Source organism: Monodelphis domestica, chromosome 1, assembly GCF_027887165.1.
Source record: "Monodelphis domestica isolate mMonDom1 chromosome 1, mMonDom1.pri, whole genome shotgun sequence".
Lineage (NCBI taxonomy): Eukaryota > Metazoa > Chordata > Mammalia > Didelphimorphia > Didelphidae > Monodelphis > Monodelphis domestica.
Genome location: NC_077227.1, coordinates 392,443,106 through 392,461,659, shown reverse-complemented (window position 1 = coordinate 392,461,659; position 18,554 = coordinate 392,443,106). Strand labels below are relative to the sequence as shown.

The window sequence follows — 18,554 nt, the reverse complement described above, 5'->3', positions numbered from 1 at the left end:
TCCTTCTCAGGGACACTAATTGTTCCCCTATTTCTTCCAAAACCTGATTACAGAGACTTTCCCCATCCCTGCGGGCACATATGGCCCTCATACCCCCAAAACCTCACAGTGAGCTCCAGGAATAGCCCACTTCACTTCAGGGGACAAATGCTCCATCCCCCTCTGATTCCTCCAGGATGCAGTGACATCCCCTCCCCTCCACACATAAGAACCCTTTTGGAATACTTTCCCACGGGTGGAGAAAACCCCTTACATAGAACAGGTATGAAGCTCCCTGCCGGCCCCAGCGCCACCCTCAAAACCAACCAAGGAACAGTGCTGCTTTCAATTCCTATCTCCCCCAAAGGTCTTTCTGCCGGTGTTCCCCCAGAGTGTTTTTCCCTCCTGGGGATGCACGCCCCCTTTCGCCAGTGGGGCTGCACCAGTATAGGAGCTAGGAGCACACATAGGAGAGGTGGGGGAGTTAGAGTGGTCCAGGGAAGGGGGCGGGACTAGGAGGGACAAATGGCTCCGCCCCACCCTGGGTGGAGGCTTCGCCGTCGTCGTATATAAGATCCAGAGCGAGGCTGCAGTTGCTAGTTGGTGTGCCCTTGCTTTGCATATCTCTTTCTGTTTTCTCTCTCTCTCCCTCGACCCCGCCCGTCCGCGAGTTCGGAGTTCGATTGCGCGTGTCCCCATCCGTTTGTCCGAGTTCCCCACAGCTATCGCCGGCGCTGACCATGGAGCGGCTGACGGTAAAAGCCTATCTTATGGGCAAGGAGGAGACGGCCCGCGAGATCCGCCGCTTCACCTTGGACCCGGTCGACGGCCCAGGCCGCTGCGAGCAGCTTCTCCGACGCGTGGCCGAAGTGTTCCCGGCGCTGCGGCCCGGAGGCTTCCAGGCGTACTACCGAGGTAAGGCGAGGCGGGCCCGGGGAGGGGTAGCTGGCCGTGGGGGGGGGGGGGGGCGGGGAACGAGGCCCACGGTGCCGGTCAGGGGGTCGGGCGTGTGAGGTCGGTGGTCTTCGGTGGCCGTAATCCGGTTTCTGAGTCAAGGCCCAGCTGGGCCTGATTCGACCCTGCGACTTGTTTACCTGGCACCGGGCCAGTCACGGCCGGGCTTACGTAAGCGGGCCCGGTTGCTGTGGCGCAGCCAGAACTGCCGAGGCCGGGCCTAACGTCGAGCCAGCCCAGCGTGGCCCCCGCCCGCTCTCCCGAGGAGCCGCTTCTGACCCAGGGTGGGTTCCGCCTGTGCTCTCGAGAATTGGCGTCAGTGGCCTGCCTTCCTTTTAACGAAGCTGGCATTTATTAGGCATCTATTGTGTATAAGATACTGTGGGGACATCTGGACTGAACAGTCCCCACCCCCAAGGAATTTGCTAAAATGCGGGGGTTGGTTTTGTTTTGTTTCTGGATGTTTCTATTTCGGTGCTTCCCCATATTCTTTTGTCGTGGACCGGAGCCCATTTTTCCGAAAAGAAGCTGAAGTGACTTTTGTCATTTCCTTCTCCAGAGGGCAAATTAGAACTCAAGTCTTCTTGACTTGAGGCCCAGCAACTATGCACTGAACTTGTTATTGAGTATAGAAAAAGATGACTGGACTCCTATTGAGGATTAAAATATGCTTACTAGTTGTACTATTAAACAGCATGTAATCATTTGTATATAATAACACGTAGATTTCAATATATAAATAAATGCACAAATAAGTGTTTTTGAGGAGGAGATTCAGCGGGGTCTGGAAAACTCATGGATAGGAATTCCATAAATTGGAGGGCAGATTCCTGATGAAATCCTTTTGACCCTCTGCCTTGGTCTGCTCTGCTTATTGCTTTCAGTACTAAGTTTATATTTTAGCTTCAAAACTTATTAGCTGTGTGATGCAAGTGACAGCATCCTTTTGTCTCAGTTTCCTCATTTATGAGATAGCACCAGAGGTTGAGATAGCACTGATGGTTGCACCTGAGCCGAACCGTCCCACCCCCAAGGGATTTGTAACCACAGCACCGGAAGTTCAGGTGTGATAGGGTGAGCTGCGCAGCGCTCCACACAAGTGCAGTACAAATGTTAGCTACCATTACTGTAGCCTTGGCTTGAGCCTGCGGCCTTCGGCTGTGCCCGCCTCCCTTTAGAAGTGATGCCTTGATGCTTGCCAGGCCTTGGGGCCTTTTTCAGTCTCCCGGCCCGCTGCTGTGGGTAGTTTTGGGAAGGCTCAGACAGCTGTTCCTTGCTGTTGTACTCTGCTGGGGCCATTTTCGGACCCATTTTCTCTGAACAAACTTGGAACGACATCTTAATTCAACAAACTGGCTGGCATCCTGCGCTTGCCCACAATATTGTCTGGATAGACAGGGGGATAACAGGCCCACCTGGGGGAGATGCTTGGGAGATAATTAGGCCCTTCCCTGGAGGTGGGAGGAGAATCAGGTGCTTGAAATCAGTCAAACACCTGCTAAAGCTCCAGCTTTCCCGACAGAGGCCGTCCTGCCCTAAAGGAGCTTAGAGTCTCATGGAGGAGCCTAGGCCAGGAAGCTATGTGGAGGGAAGGCCCTAGAATCCAGAGGGCTTGGGGCAGGCTTCCTGGAGAAGATAGGCCCTCAGGTGTGCCTTGAGGAACCCAGGAAACTGTCAGTAGTCAGAATGCAGGAGGGAGAACCTTCCAGGCCTGCAGGATAGAGGGAAATAGCCAGGAGAGATGAGAATTGAAGAGCCAGGAGTGGGTGGGGTGAGGTTATAAAGGGCTTTGGTGGGAGTCTTTGGGACTTATGGAGTAGGGTGGGGGAAGGGAAGGGGACAACCTGAGCCCATGTGCACTTGTCCTATGAGCCTGCACTGGTGGTGGTAGTGTCCAAGGAAAGAAGGAACCTCACTGGAGAGATGTTGCTAAGGTGACATCTGGCTGGCCTGGCCATTGGGGTTCCCCTGTTCTGTGCAGCACTCTGGGGAGAGAAGACTGAATACCTCCTACCCCCAAGGGATCCTAATGGAGTGGGGAGGGGGTTTTGTTCAGTCAGAGGGTCAGACTCTTGGTGACCTCATGAGCCATTCAAAGCCCCCAAAACTGTTCCTGGTGTTTTCTTCCAAAAAGATTTTGGACTGGTTTTGCCATTTCCTTCTCCAGTGGATTAAGGCAAACAGGTTCTGTACTCTGCCCAGCCACATAGCTGGTGAGTGTGTGAGGCCAGATTTGAACTCAGCTCAGCCCTCTATGCACTTAGCCACCTGGTTGTCTCCCATTGTTGGGGATATGAATAAGTTTATCCATTAATAGAATCACCCTAATTTTAGATGTATGTAATGTAACATACCATAATAAAACATAAATGTTGATGACTGAGAAGGCAGTCTTTGAAAGGCCTTGAAAGTAAGAGGGAAGGTAGGAGGGGCAGAGTTCAGGGGGGACAGATGATAAGTTGCTTTGGACATCCAGTTCAAGATGTCTGAATGGCAATTGGAGATGGGAAAATAGAGATCAGCAGAGATATTGGGGCAGGATAGGTAGCATCCTCAGCATAAAGATAGTAACTAAATTCATGGGAGCTGAGGGCCTGGGACAGATCCCTGAGGGATGCTCCTATTATTAAAGGGCCTGATTATTTTTTAAACCCTGACCTTCCATCTTAGAATCAGTACTGTGTATTGGTTTTAAGGCAGAAGGGCAGTAAGGGCTAGGTAATGGGGGTTAAGTGACTTGCCCAGGATCACCCAGCCAGGAAGTGTTTGAGGCCATATTTTGTCTCTAGGCCTGCCCTCAATCCTGAGCTGAAAGGGGCTGATCAGACAGGTAGGAGGAGACTCAGGAAGTGCCATTGGATTTGGCAATTGAGAGATGATTAGTAACTTGGGGTGGCCATTTTGGTGGAATGACAAGAGTGGAAGCCAGATTGTAAGGGGGTTAAGAGAGTAAGAGGGTACCAGTTATAAGTAAGAGTAAGTAGAGGCACCAGTTATAAGATTATGGAGAAAATGTCACTTGAGGAGTTTTTTTTAGGAGTTTTGATCTCATGAGACAGCTAGTGGGTACAGTATTAGCCAAGAAGATGTGAGTTCAAATTTGGCCTCAGATACCTACTAGCTGCTCTGTCCTGGGAAAGTCACTTAACAGTTTCTCTTGAGGTCTGGGACTGTCTGGCCTCTTTGTGTCCCCATCGCTCCTGTTTGGTGCCCCCTCCAGGCATGTAATACCATTATATATACACACCATTCCATTTTGGGTTTTCTTGGCAAGGATACTGGAGCGATTTGCCATTCCCACTTCAGCTAGTGTCTGAGCCCAGAGCTTAGGCAAGTCTACCTGGCAGGCGTTTCTCATGTGTATCTACAAGTCCTCCTTTCTCCAGGGTTATCTCAATAAACTGGCCCTGAAGGTCCTAGCTTATTGCTTATTTGACATCCAAGCCTAGACCAGCAGCAGGCAAAGTTCTCTCCCCCTCAGTGGACTCTTTACAGCCTTCTTCCCTGCCTTTTCATGGTGGTTTTGGCCCTGTTCAGGTGGCACTGATCTTTGAGGTGGTCCCTCTCCAAAATCCATCTGGTCCAGTGTATACCTGAATAGGAATATCCTCTATAATACCCTGGAGCTGAGAATAAATGAATCATTGTTTTCTGTGCCAAGCACTGGGGATACGACTAGAAAAATAGAGGCAAAGCCTGTTCTTCAGAAGCTCTCACTCCAATCAGAAAGGAAAGTTCAGCTTACAAGGCAATGGGGGAACTGGGAAGAGGCAGCAGGGGAGGGATGGGGTGTTGGGGTGCTTATTGGATTGGACCAACCACCACCAGGGAAACCTTTTCTTTCCCCAGCCCTCCAATATTTTTGTCAAGTCCAAGCCAAGTTGATAGCCTTTAGCTTGTGGGGCAGGAGTGTTGAATTTTTCTGTGATAGATAAGCAAGAACACCATTCTTGATTTGTGATATGGGGGTGGCTGAGATTAATGAGTACATTAATCAGTGCAGACATGGAGGAGAAAAGGGAGTGCATAACCATGATCCCTGGTTACAGTGTGAGTAGATAGCTTCATTAATTTGTGTCAGAAAAATAGGAAAGTTAAGCAAATATTGTCATTAACTTATGTTATATTTTATATTTAGATGAAGATGGGGACCTGATTGCTTTTTCCAGTGATGAGGAGCTAGGCATGGCCATGTGCTACATTAAAGAAGATATCTTGCGGATATATGTTAAAGGTGAGAATGGGCAGCAGGGCTCTCATTTCTTAGAAGCAGCTCATAGTGCAGACTGGACTTGGAATGGGGGAAGTTCTTGTAACACTGACCTAAGGGTGCTTAGGAGAAAAGCTCTTTTTCACCCTTTTTCATTCTTTGTAGAATTGGGAGTAATTATTAGCTGGAAGAGGACCTTTGAGGGATAGCTGCACTGAGGTGTGAAATCCTGTCTACAAAAATAGATGTGGGGGCTTTGATTCCCTTTGAAGGGACTGAAGTCAGGTGCTATTTATGAAAACAAAGATGACAGCAGCTGCTTCTGGCTCTTTCTCCTTTTTTTTTTAAATAGCTCCTACTTTCCTGTGTTAGTTCCAAGGCAGAAGAGGGGTAAGGTTTAAGCAATGGGGCTTAAGTGACTTGCCCAGGGTCACATAGCTAGGAAGTGGCTGAGGTCAGATTTGAAACTAGAACCTCCCATCTCTAGGCCTGATTCAATCCACTGAGCTATCCAGTTCACTCTAGGCTTCTTCAGGGCCCAGGCCAGGCACAGGTGGGGCTCCCAGACACTTGAGACCTGTGTAATTTCAAAAGTTGCATTTGATGGTGCCTTTTTGGCTCTTGTTGCTTTAAACCAAAGACAGCTGTTTTGGAACCATCTTTGTTGATAAGGCTCCCTCAGGCTTCGCATAGTAAAGCCAGTTGCCAAGCCTTAGTTCATTAGGGCCCAGACCCTGCCCCATTTCTTCCTGAGGTTTTGCTCTCCTGGAAAATGGGGGTGGGAAGAGGCATTTCTGTTAGTAAAATAGCCCTGCTATTATCAATGAATTCTAGGGTTAGTACTATAAGAATGACACAGGGAGAGGTATTGAAGGGGGTGTGAGTGAGAGGTGAGTAGTTGGCATCTTTGACAACTTCAATGATTTTTTTTACCAGTTACATGTAAAAAGTAAAAAAAAAAAACTTAAAAAAATTATAGATTCTTCTCCCCCATTTAGAAGGCATATATAGTTTAGTATAGTCACATATTATATTAAGTTATGAAAGAAAACAGACCTAAAGGAAAATTTTGTCCTCATGTTCTATTTCCTTCACTCTGTAGAATTTCAAGTAAGTCTTCCCTTGCTTCCATTCTTTTCTTTAATCCTCATCTCTTGCTGCATAGGATTGCTGCTTTATATTAAGTGACTTCCTAGGTCTGTGCAATCATCTGGCAGGCTTCAGCCCAAGCCATAGGGCTGGCTTCTTGTCCACTGGCAAGCTCAAATGTCTTTTCCCTTTTCTTTCTGACTCCCCCCTTTTAGAGAAAAAGGAGTGTAAACGGGAGCATCGTCCCCCTTGTGTCCAGGAGGTTCCCACCAACATGGTGCACCCCAACGTGATCTGTGATGGCTGCAATGGGCCAGTGGTGGGGAATCGCTTCAAATGTACCATCTGCCCTGACTACGACCTGTGCAACGCCTGCGAGGCCAAAGGCCTTCACAAAGAGCATAACATGATCCTCTTTCAGAATCCCTTCAACCACCCTGAGGTGAGGCAAGCAGCCGGGAAAGAAAAGGCCTTAGCTTAGCCTCTGTCCCGGGTCTCCCCCTCCATTCTGCATGGCTCTAAAAGCTGCCCTGCCAGGTGAGCTTGAGCCTGGCCTTTGAGGCATTGCCCAGCTTGGCACCAGCCCACCTCTCTCCTTATCTCATGCTCTCTGGGCACCCTCCATTCGTCCCCTTATCAGGAAAGGCAGTTTGTGGTGGAGAGTGCTGGAGAGAGGCAGCCCACTAGCTGAGCACTCCTGGGCAAGGCTGTCCCACTGAGAAGCTGAAGCACTCTGGATGCTGGGGCTCCAAGCCCTCAGGGAGCTTGCCTGAGGAGCTTTAGTATATTCAGGGTCAGTGTAGGTTCATTAGGCACTGCCAAGTATGGCACACATAAGACAGTCTGCCCTCAAGCACACTCCAGATTCTCCGAGGGAAACCTGACCTGCAGAGGAGGGTATCCAAAGCATGGTGAATGGGAATTAGCAGGGGGAGGAAGGCCCCCTTCAGAGTGTGGTGATCAGGAAGGGCTTCACCTGGAAGAAAAAGGCTGATTCTGATCAGTGGCTCCATGTCCTTGCGCAGAGACTCCGAGGGTCCAGCGGAATGGTATTTTACAGCCTTAGCTTCCTCATTTTGCTGAAAAAAGAGCCTGAGGCCCAGGGTGACCAAGTGACCTCATCCCAGGTTACACAGCTGGTCGGGGCCCCCAGAACCCTCTCATGTGTGGGCCTGACTGCTTTCTTTCAGTGGATTTCTCGCCGACGTTGGCTTCAGAAGATGAGACATGGGCCGAATTTCCCAGCTTTTGGTGGATGGATGCCAGGCTGCTGGGGATTCTTTCCTCCTGATGCCCTGAATCAGATTGCTGCCCAGGCCCAAACGAACAGGACTCCCCCCAATACAGGAGCAGAACAAGGTCAGATGGGTTGGAGAATTCTCAGATCCTCACAAGAGGCCTAGCCTGTGCCTAACCTATCTGGGAGGTGCAAGCCTTTGGCAAAGGAGGCAAATTGTTTAGCAGGGGAGGAGTGGGGAGGAGAAAGGGGTTGGGCCCAGTTAATGGTCCTGTGGAAATAGAACTGAGCTCATCATTTTTACTCATTGCCTCTTGCTTACTGTTTTTAAATGCTTTAGCTAGTACCAGTTCACAACAGGACCCCAATGTCACCTTCCTGCAGAATGTAGGTGAAAGTGTGGCTGCTGCTCTTAGCCCTCTGGGTAAGTGACCTTTGCTTGGGATTTATAGCTAACTTTCGATGGCTGGTGAGAGATGAAGAGATGAAGTTGAGGCCGCTTGCAAGTTTGATTCAGCTACTCAAGTTATTGTAGTTGGGTACTAGATTCAGTTCTAAAACCTTCTGGCTTACTTGGCTTTCCTGAAAGCATTGCAGGTTAATCTTGAGATCCCTTTTCCTGGCTAGGAATTCAAGGAGAAATCAAGGCTGGGGTCTTTAGTAGAAAATGTTGGGTACCCTGGTTTTGCAGAAGCCTTCTATCAGCTGTCTGTGATAGTCAAGGACATAACCCTAACTCAGTGATGGCATTTCTGTTGCCTACTAAACCAGGGTATAGTGTGTGTATAGTTGTCTCTTCCTGCTTTAAATTTATGATCTTAGTTATCAGATCTTTTTGGTTATCTAGTCTCTTTTGTCCCTTCTCCCAATTTGACACCAGAAACTGCCTTTTAGAAAATTAAAAGCTGTAAGGACCTGTTGCAAGAGGAAAAGATGGAATTTTGCAAGAAGAGTTGACAAAGCAACAAAGCAAACACCGGTTGTAAGAAGAGGATGCAAAGGACTAGGACTAGAGGGACTAGACAATGATCCATGAGGAATTCTGGGCTTTTGAATAAGCAGGAAGAAGTTACTTCTGCCAAGTCATTATCAACCTGATATCTCAATGACCATCTCAATAGAGGGTCAGAGAAAAGGAGTCATCATGGACTCACTGCCAGAGGCCTTCTTCCCTCTTTGCACCTGTTCTTCCATTCCTTAGCCCTATTATATTATAATTAGTGGGACTGGATGGAGAAACTGCCTGGGTGGCTAGACTATTTAGGGGGACCATGTGTTCCTCTTTCCAACAACCCTACCAGCCTTCATTAAACCTTTTACATAGCAGTCAGATTTCTTTCGAGTGGTATATTCTTTGGGGAAGGTAACTTGTTGACCATAGATCTGTCTCGTCAGAGAACAACAGAGACCTACTGAATCAAGAGATTTGTCTCTGGGAAATCTGGGTTTACCTCCTGGCTCACCTGATAGAGGGGACATCTTTCATCTTCACCCATTCACAACAGGGGATCCCCTATTACCTGTGCAACAGCTCTTTGTCAACATCACCTAAAGAGAGTAGGCTCCTACCTCACTCCTGTTGCCTTTCACAAACAAGCTCCCTTTAGGATTTCACTATAACAACAGTATCCTGAACATGCAATCATTAGAACTGGCAAGTGGGAGTGTCAACCATAACACAAGAGACCAGATTTTTCAGAGGTAAAAAGTGTCTTGAACTTGTGATAAGGTGTAAAAGTAACTCTAGGATTCAACCCACCAAGAGAGCCTAACAGTAGCTTGGGTTTTTTTATATAGGAAGAAAGGAAACTAGCATTTGCTAAGTACCCCTGAGAGGTAGGTACTTTTACCCCAGGAGCCTTCTTGTGTCACTTAGCTGTCTATATTCTGTATATAACTTCCCCCTCTTGTCATATTCTGGGACAGGAGATTTGGGCATTCATTAGTGTAGAATTTTCCTTTGCCTGAGTAAGATTTATGGTAATCTCCTAGAGTTGCATAGAGATTTGTCAAGGAAAGAGATCTTGGAATGGAAATTATGAATAAAGTTGGAAAGTGAATGAATGAAGACTAATCTCTCAAATGAGAAAGGATGAACACAGAAGTCCCCCCCCCCCCTGCCCCCCACCTCACCCCCCATTACTCCAGCTGCTGACTGGAGAAGGAAACAGCAAGCCTTACCTGACCTTGGTGGGAAAATCTGAATAGAGCCAAGGCCAAGATTGCAGTCATCTGAGAAGGTTGGCAGCAGGAACAGGCTGGCCACTTTCTGAAAAGAACAGCTGAAGGTAGATGCTCTGGAAAGAACACTGGCACAAAACAATGAAGATTTTTTTAAATTTAAAACTGAACTGGCACATGCTTCGAAAATTTGAACCAAATTTTTAGACTACACTAGTGCATTATCACCATTGGCATACTCATGTGTGGGCAGGTTTCAAAAGACTCAGAATTTTTTGCTAACTGCATTGGTTCCAAGGCAGAAAGCAGTAAGTGCTAGGCAACGGGGTCAAGATTTATCCAGGGTCACACAGCTAAGTGTCTGGGACCTCCCTTATGACCTGGCTCTCAATCCACGGAACCATCTAACTGCCTTCCCCCCTCACTTTTTAAAAAAAAGAAAAAGCAGAGTGAAGGTGCAAAATGGCAGCTTTGTTGTCATTCGTACAACAGAGCTCAAAATCATGCCCAAGTATCAAACTTGGAGACCTTGAGTTCCCAAATGCAAACCCCTCTCCCTCTTCATTTCCCCACCACATCCATCCCTATCAGATTCTGGCCATCCTGGATTCTGTCTTCTATATTGAAGGTGATTAGGTTAGAGTGTTAAATGTGTCCATGTACGACAACATCCTATCCCATTTGGTATTAGATCTCCTGGAGTCTTTTGGAGGGTTTAAAGCAAGGGCCAAATGCCTTTGGAAAAGGGGCAAAGGTCTTGTATAAAGAAAATGGTGGGGGATGGTTTCCTAACCTGGCTGCTAGCTAGCTCCTAAAATTATTGCGGTGTACAGACCCAGGGAAAAGTTTTGAACACTTTAGAGAACCAGCAGATTTTTCTGTTCTCAGCCTGAAGGGCCAAAGGCTTTTTTAGAGATGGGGTAGGGCAATCTATTATGAAGGGACCCCTTGCTGGGGTCCGTTATAATAGGGTTATCAGCCAAATATTACCTTGAGAATCACAATCTCATTGCACTCACAGACAAGAATTTTTGCAGCATTTCTCAAAGCCTGGTCTTCATCTTGGGAGAGTCCCCCGTCTCACCACTGTGGAAATTGTTCCCATTAACAATGGGCCTTTATTTCACAGCTTTGAAGGTTCTAGAGAGGCAGTAAGTAGTTGAATCAATGGTTTAGGTAGAAGTAAGGATCAACAGATCTCAATATTCCTTTATTGGTTTTCTAACTGACCAATTTTGAAGATGAAACTGGCAAAAGTTACCATTTTGTATAAATGCTTGGCATGACTCATGAGTGGAGCCCATGTGTTTCTGGTATAGAACAGAAGGAATCGGTCTCTAATTGTAAAAGGCCTATGCACAGGCTTTATTTTGAAGCCTTGTTCTAGAGATTTAATGAGCACCTGGTTTTTTCCTCCCTTAAATGGAAAGTAGCAACTTACAGGTTTGCATTGGTTGATGCAAATAAATGTCATACATTGACTAATGAATTAATAAATGCATATGGGAATAGTAACTTCATTTGTACTGTTACAGAATAGCCTCTATTCTCTTGAACCAAGACAAGTCATTACGGTTAATCCAATTCCGCCCTTAGCCTTGTTTTCATTGACATTATTTGTAGTTGATTTTTCTTGGCTTCAATATATTCATCTTTTAGGGATTGATGTTGACATTGATGTGGAGCATGGTGGGAAAAGGAGCAAAGTGACTCCATCCTTCTCTCAGCCCAGCAGTGAGGAGAAGGGGAGCCCTCAACCAAGCAGTTCCTCCTCCAGTCAGAGCCAAGCAAGCACCCAAAATTCTGAAATGGAAATGACCCTCTCTGAGAAAATGCAGAAGATAATTTTGGCCTCTTGCATGCAAGTGGATAAGAATCCCTTAGCTCAAGTAAGTTGAAAATGGCATCCAGCTAGGCGTGATTCAACCCTGCTTTAAATAATTGGTATAGAAATACTAAGTGGCTTAGTGAGCATCTTAGAATCTTCTACCTCTGAAAGTTAACTGTCTTGGGATAAAACTAAAGATAAGAATTATTGACTCTTAAATGGTTCCTTTTCCCCTAACATGGCCAAAGAGCCATGACACTTCTATCCCTCGTCATGCTTTAGTCACATTTCTCTCCTCACAGGAACAGACAGAGACTGGAAATTCTTCAGGAGGTGATGATGACTGGACTCACTTGTCTTCTAAAGAAGTGGATCCTTCCACAGGTGAACTTCAGTCCCTACAAATGCCAGAATCAGATAGTACAAACTCCATGGATCATTCTCCAGCGGGGCCTACAGGGCTCAGGGAAGCTGCATTATACCCACATCTTCCACCAGGCAAGTGGCTTTAAGCAAACTCAGAGTACTTTGTTTTGGGGGTCCATCTCCATTTCTAAGTGACTGCTGAAGCCTTAGTAATACAAAGCTGCTATGTTAAACTTGGGGTAGAAAGAACCTCATTCTCCCCCGGGGGTACTTAGAACACTTTTGACCAAAAACCTAATTAGCCAAGGCCCCTAGGAGAGCCTGTGACCACTGTGTGCACATGTGACTGACCATTCATGACTTTCTTGTCTTTGGTAGAAGCAGATCCTTGCTTGATTGAGTCGCTCTCCCAGATGTTGTCCATGGGCTTCTCCGATGAGGGAGGCTGGCTCACCAAACTCTTGCAGACCAAGAACTACGACATTGGAGCCGCTCTCGATGCCATCCAGTATTCCAAGCATGCACCCCATCCCTAAATGAGATTACTGCTCTTCTAAAACTCCCTCAACCCAACTTTTCTGTCTAACCCCATGACCTGAGTTAAGCTCGTCTTTGTGAAGGTTATTTCTGTGTTCAGTCATGTTAGAAAAGCCATATTGTTAGTTCACTTTTTGCTTAGACTGTTGTGAGCACCAGAGCACCCACCTCTGACCCTTACTTCAAAGGGGAAGACAGGAAACAAAGGATGATGGAACTAGCTTCTGACTGAAGAAACTGGGAGGGCATGAAATGAAAGGTCTTTGTTTCCATTTTCCTTTAGCTGTGGTGTAAGAGAATTGTACTAGGTTTGTCAGTTGTAGTAAACCTCTAGCCATTCTGCAGTTAAAACAGTTAAACTTGTGAAGAATTAATGTTGCTTTTTGGTGGGAAAAATTGCCATATCCAACACCATTCATTCAATAAACATTTATTCAGCCTTTTCTGAGTTCTGTGTCCCTGTCCACAATGGAGTCCACAATGAAATAAGACATCCCCAAGCATTATCGCCATAATGCACAAAATTACATGATGAATGAGGGGAGGATGTGGGACAGTGAATTAGTGATAGAAGGGCACAACATTTTTGGACAGGACTTAATAGAATAACAGATTTTTAAAAAACACTTCTCTTTGAATCAATACTGTGTATTGGTTCTAAGGCAGAAGAGTGGTTAGAGCTGGGCAATCCACTGGGCCAGCTAGCTGCCTCCTAAGATTATTTGGCTTTAAATGACTTTTGAACCTTCTTTAATATTGTTTGACACCACACAAATCTTAAGCATTCCCCAAGAGAACTTCGGCTCTCTTCAGTGACAAATCTTTAAATGGGATTGATAATATCAGGAAGAAGCCTGGGGAAGTTCATAGCATAGAATTCTGTGACTCCACAGCTGTAGTATGGATGGCTCAGGAAATGGGCACATAGCCCATTCATAGCCACTTGCATCTTGCCTGTGTGTGCTTAGAAGAGGAAGTGAGACCAAGTTGGCGGTACAGTCATCTTAAATACAAATTTTGTTCTTGGCCCAGGTGGGGATCTCGGGTGAGATTATAGGGCATTCTGGGAAGTGCCAAGGACTTCTGGAGATTGAATTTTGGGGGTTCAAATCTCCATTTTTACAACAGCATTGTAGTCTGAGCTAAGTAGAGAGGTCTGACCTTCCCTCCCTCCAGGAACAAGGGAGAGGTAAATCCCCTTGCACCAGGGAGGTGCAAAATTTGCAACCAGTTTACCTATGGGACTCTTAGATGGCATTAGTACAGAGCCTGTCCCACGCTTAAATTCACTGGAGAGATACCTACTCTGGTGTAAGAAGTGGAGGATGTAAAAAAGATAGACCCGTCCTCAATGGGATGACAGGTACCTAGGAAATCTAGGTAATGATAAAGGGAAATTGTTAGCAAAGGAGATGGTCTTTCAGAATGAAATATGGGTGCATATTTCCTTAGAAGTGGCTCCAGGAGAACGGCTGCACAAAGACCACTCGATTCACACAAATCTTACCTCAAAGCTGAAGAAAAAAATATTTGAAACTAGAGATTGGTGATTGTGTAGATGAAAGGCCAGAACCTGGTTAAAATTCTGGCTTTATGACTTTGGGGTAAATCTCGGCCATTCTGGGGTTCAGTTTCTTCATCTGTAAGATGAAGGGGGTTGAGGGCCAGCTAGATGGCACAATGGATGGAGCACCAGGCCTGCCATCTGAAAGACCTGGGTTCAAATCTGGCCTTAGAAGCTTTCTAACTGGCCCTGAAAAAGTCATTTAACCAGAGTTGTTCCTAAGCCAGAGAGCAAAGGTTTTAAAAAAAATACAGCTACAGTAAGAAAATCTTCACAGGATTGTGAGATTCTTCCTGTAACATTTCTGGGACCAGATACGTGGCCCAACAAATGTAGGATTTCTGCTATGGATGTATATTTTAGAATCTCTCCTTATACCAATTCCTTAGGATTTTAACTTCAAATCCTCTTGGACCACGGAGGTGAGGCTGGGAAGTTTGTAAAATCTTAGAATCGAGGGACTGTGATAAACTTCTTTACTTCTACAGGAGAAATGGGCCTAGATGGGAATGATTTTTCCAAGGCTGTTCAGCTGGTGGATTTGAACCCAGGCACCCTGAAGATCAGAGGGCAGCTTGGTGGTATAATGGAGACAACACCAGGCCCGGAGTCAGGAAGACTCATCTTCCTGAGTTTAAATTCTACCTCGGACATTTACCAGCTGTGTGACCCTGGGCAAGCCGCTAAATGCTTGCCCTTTGGTCTTAGAGTTGTTACTAAGAAAAGTAAGTGGGTTTTTTTTTTTTAAGTGAAAGAGGTGGGACCAGATTTGGGTGGTGGGGTATGTGGAAGATCCTTCTAGTTCAAAATTGTCCTTTTTGAACCAGGCAGGAGCAAGAAAGAATATGGTGCTCATATTTCTAAATATGGGAATGTGGAATATTTTCACATTCCATAAATAAGAAACAGGATTTTTCAATTCAATTCAAACAAAATGACCAATGGACAGTAAGAGAATTAAAACTGGCAAGAAAATCATGAGAAAAGAAAAGAGCTTACAACAGGTAAAAAGAATGACTAGAAAAATGCACATGGAGACTGTTAAAAATCATTTGAAAAGGGGGCAGCTGGGTGGCTCAGTGGATTGAGAGCCAGGCCTAAAGATGGAAGGTCCTAGGTTCAAATCTGGCCTCAGATATGTCCTAGCTGTGTGACCCTGGGCAAGTCACTTAATCCCCATCGCCTAACCCATACTGTTCTATCTTGGGATCAATACACAGTATTCTAAGATGGAAGGTAAGGGTTTAAAAAAAATCATCTGAAAAGTCAGAGACAACCAATGGATAATACTGTCAAAATTGATTCTATTCATCCTAGAGAGGAAATGGCTCAGGAAAGGAAATCATGCAGCTGCATTGTGCCAGATTTAGAGGAGGTCAAGAAAGAGTGACTTCAGAATTCCTGACCTAAGTGCTTTATAATTATTATCTGATTTGGTCCTTGAAGCCACCCTGGGGGGGGGCAGTTGCTATTATTCACATTTTACAGATAAAGGAACTGAGGCAAATGGCAGTGAAGTGACACAGGTAGCAAGTGCTGAGGTTGGATTTGAACTATAGTCTTCCTAACTCTTAAGTTCAGTGCTCTCTAATGTGCCACCTCTCTGCCTCTTCTAAGTAGCACCTCAGATTATCTTGGGGTAGAGAGACAAGACCAAGGTCAAAGGCTGTAGGGATTACTAGAAATGCTTGACTGCCATGATTAATGCTAAATAAAAATGATTTCTGGAAAACTTGTGCCTAAAAACATAGAGTACCTAATTAATATTTTTACTTGAACAAGAGAGAGAAGCTAGGAAATCACATTATATTTAAAAGGAACTATTCAAATTAGAGTATGTCAATTTAAAATATATATTTACAGGACCAGCTGGGTGGCTCAGTGGATTGAGAGCCAGGCCTAGAGATGGGTTCAAATCTGGCCTCAGCCACTTCCTAGCTGGGTGACCATGGGCAAGTCACTTAACTGCCATTGCCTAGCCCTTATCACTCTTCTGCTTTGGAACCAATACACTGTATTGATTCCAAGACGGAAGGTAAGGGTTTATATATATATTGGAAGGGGTAAATTTTGGGGTTTTTGACTAATATATTATCCTTATGGTCACCAGGGATTAATTCAAATCCCAATAAAAATACTCAAGTCAGTTTGGCAATTTTATGGTGGTTTAATTAATATAGAGGGAAGGAATTAAGAAGAGGGGGAAAGAGGTATAAGAATTTTCCGGCCTCCTCTAAGCTAAGGGAAGTTCAGAGAACTCAGCCACGAGGCCTCCTCAGAAGATTCCTAAAAGGATAGTGTTTTGGAAGGTAAAGGAAAAAGGAATCAGTCTAAACTACTCACCTAGCATGTCCACGCCAAGACACCAAAATGCTGCCTAGCACCCCCCACATTGCCGATAGAGACCAATATTGAGAGACAGAGTGAGAGCCACGTCTCCGTGAGAGAGCCAGAGCCACCTCACTAAAGAGTCAAAGCCACCTCTCTGTGAAAAGAGCTGGAGAAAGGAAGTGATGCAAAATATATAGACTGTTTTTTACATCACTTCCTGTGTCTCACATGTACCAATGGTAGCTTAAGCTTGGCCTAGGACAGCCCAGGGGGTTTGTCAATTGTTTCTGATTTGTCATTTGCTAGCACATGTCTATCATAGGCCATCCTCCTAAATACTTAATCCTTAACTACTACTACTAAGTAGAGGTGTAGACATTCCTGTTTTGTTAGACTAAGCAGGGTGGAGTAAATCTAAAATTCCCCAAATATATATAATACATGTATATGTTTACCAAATATTGTTATGAAATTTGTAAAAGAAAGGTCATTCTTTCAAGAAAAAAATAGAATATATGTTTTTTAGCAAATCTACATATAACAAAAAAATTGATTTTGGTATAAGTCACAATTATTATAGAAGAGAGAAAAGAATTTTACATGACACTTTTTGAATCAAAATTCAATAAATAGTGCAATGTGTGAGTGACACTTCTCATGTTACTGAAATGGATATCCCTTCAATCCACAAAGATTACAATCCATTCATAACAAGCTATGTTATTCTTGTGTATATTATCTCATACACTACTAATTTAGAAGATGGCCTCAACATGGTGGTATCCTTCCTCCAGGCTTTTCTTTTTCAAAAAATTCTGAATTTACAAAAAGAATCATTTCCATTTTTTTTTTTAATAAACCCTTACCTTCTGTCTGGGAGTCAATACAGTGTATTGGCTCCAAGGCAGAAGAGAGGTAAGGGCTAGGCAATGGGGGTCAAGTGACTTGCCCAGGGTCACACAGCTAGGAAGTGGCTGAGGTCAAATTTGAACCTAGGACCTCCCATCTCTAGGCCTGGCTCTCAATCCACTGAGCTACCCAGCTGCCCCCGAAGCATTTCCATTTTGAACCCAAGAAGAAAATATTTTCTTTAAAAAAAACAAAAAACTTTACCTTCTGTCTTAGAATCAATACTAGTGATTCTAAGGCAGAAGAGCAGTGTGGGTTAGGCAATTGTGATTGAATGACTTGTCTGGGATCACACAGCTAGGAAGTATCTGAGATTACATTTGAACCCAGGACTTCCTATCTCCAGGCCTGGCTTTTCTATCCACCAAGCCACCTAACTGCTGCTCACTATTTATTTTTAAAATAAACCTCTTACCTTCTGTCTTAGAATCAATACTTCTAAAGCAAAAGACTGGTAAGGGCTAAACAATGGGGGTGAAGTGACTTGCCCAGGGTCACACAGCTGGGAAATGTCTGAGGCCAGATTTGGACATAGGACCTCCTATCTCTAGGTCTGGCTCTCCATCCACTGAGCCACCCAGCTGCTACCTCACCCATTACTTTCAAAACTGTCATGCTTGTCTGTTTCCTCTTTATTTCTTCTGTATATTTTAAAAAATGTCCCAACAGTCCTCTTTTTTTTGTTAGACATCACTAATGTCCCTCCTTTTCCAGTTAAAAAATTTGAAAGAAAGAGGGAAACAAATCAACCTTTGTGACAAATAAACATAATTGGAGAATCTTTTTTTTTTTTAAACCCTTACCTTCCTTCTTGGAGTCAATACAGTGTATTGGCTCCAAGGCAGAAGAGTGGTAACAGCTAGACAATGGGGGTGAAGTGACTTGCCCAGGGTCACACAGCTGGGAAGTGTCTGAGGCCAGATTTTAACCTAGGACCTCCTATCTCTAGGTCTGGCTCTCCATCCACTGGGCTACCTGGCTGCCCCTTTGGAGAATCTTAATGTTGTTATCCCTTTACAGATTGTTCCTCTGGTTCTGTTCATTTTACATCAGTTCCTACTACCCAGAATTCTCAGAAACCATCTCTTTCATAATTTCCTAAAGCTCAATAATATTTCATTTTATTTCTATACTACAACATGTTCAGCTATTCTCTTGCTGACAAGAAAAAAATCTAAGGTGCTGCTTAGGTTTCCATCCTTCCCCTCTCCATCAATTCTGTTTGGGACTATTCCCTCCCTCCCTTCTTCCATCCTCCCTCTTCAGTCCTACTCCCTATCCCTGCTTGTTTCTCTGTCCAGAAGCTTAATGTATTTCTGTATCCAATTCTGGCTGTATCTTTGTGTGCTCAACCCATTTCAGGTAAAAA

The 18,554-nt window shown here is 45.0% G+C and overlaps 1 protein-coding gene across 4 annotated transcripts; it reads left to right on the top strand.

The window, feature by feature from the left end:
- The first annotated feature begins 228 nt into the window (after nucleotides 1-228).
- Nucleotides 229-12,823, top strand: SQSTM1 (sequestosome 1). 4 transcript variants are annotated; one of them, XM_016428184.2, is made up of 8 exons: nucleotides 229-894; nucleotides 5,072-5,167; nucleotides 6,448-6,674; nucleotides 7,423-7,591; nucleotides 7,810-7,893; nucleotides 11,310-11,539; nucleotides 11,781-11,976; nucleotides 12,223-12,823. In XM_016428184.2, the coding sequence occupies exons 1-8, from the start codon at nucleotides 720-722 to the stop codon at nucleotides 12,378-12,380; spliced, it is 1,335 nt and encodes a 444-aa protein (XP_016283670.1). In that variant the 5' UTR covers nucleotides 229-719; the 3' UTR covers nucleotides 12,381-12,823. The 4 variants fall into 4 exon arrangements, with proteins under 4 accessions (XP_016283670.1, XP_007474244.1, XP_016283671.1 ...); XM_016428185.2 differs by having other exon boundaries at nucleotides 512-894; nucleotides 11,781-11,862; XM_007474182.2 differs by lacking the exon at nucleotides 7,810-7,893 and having other exon boundaries at nucleotides 410-894.
- Nucleotides 12,824-18,554: the final 5,731 nt, after the last annotated feature.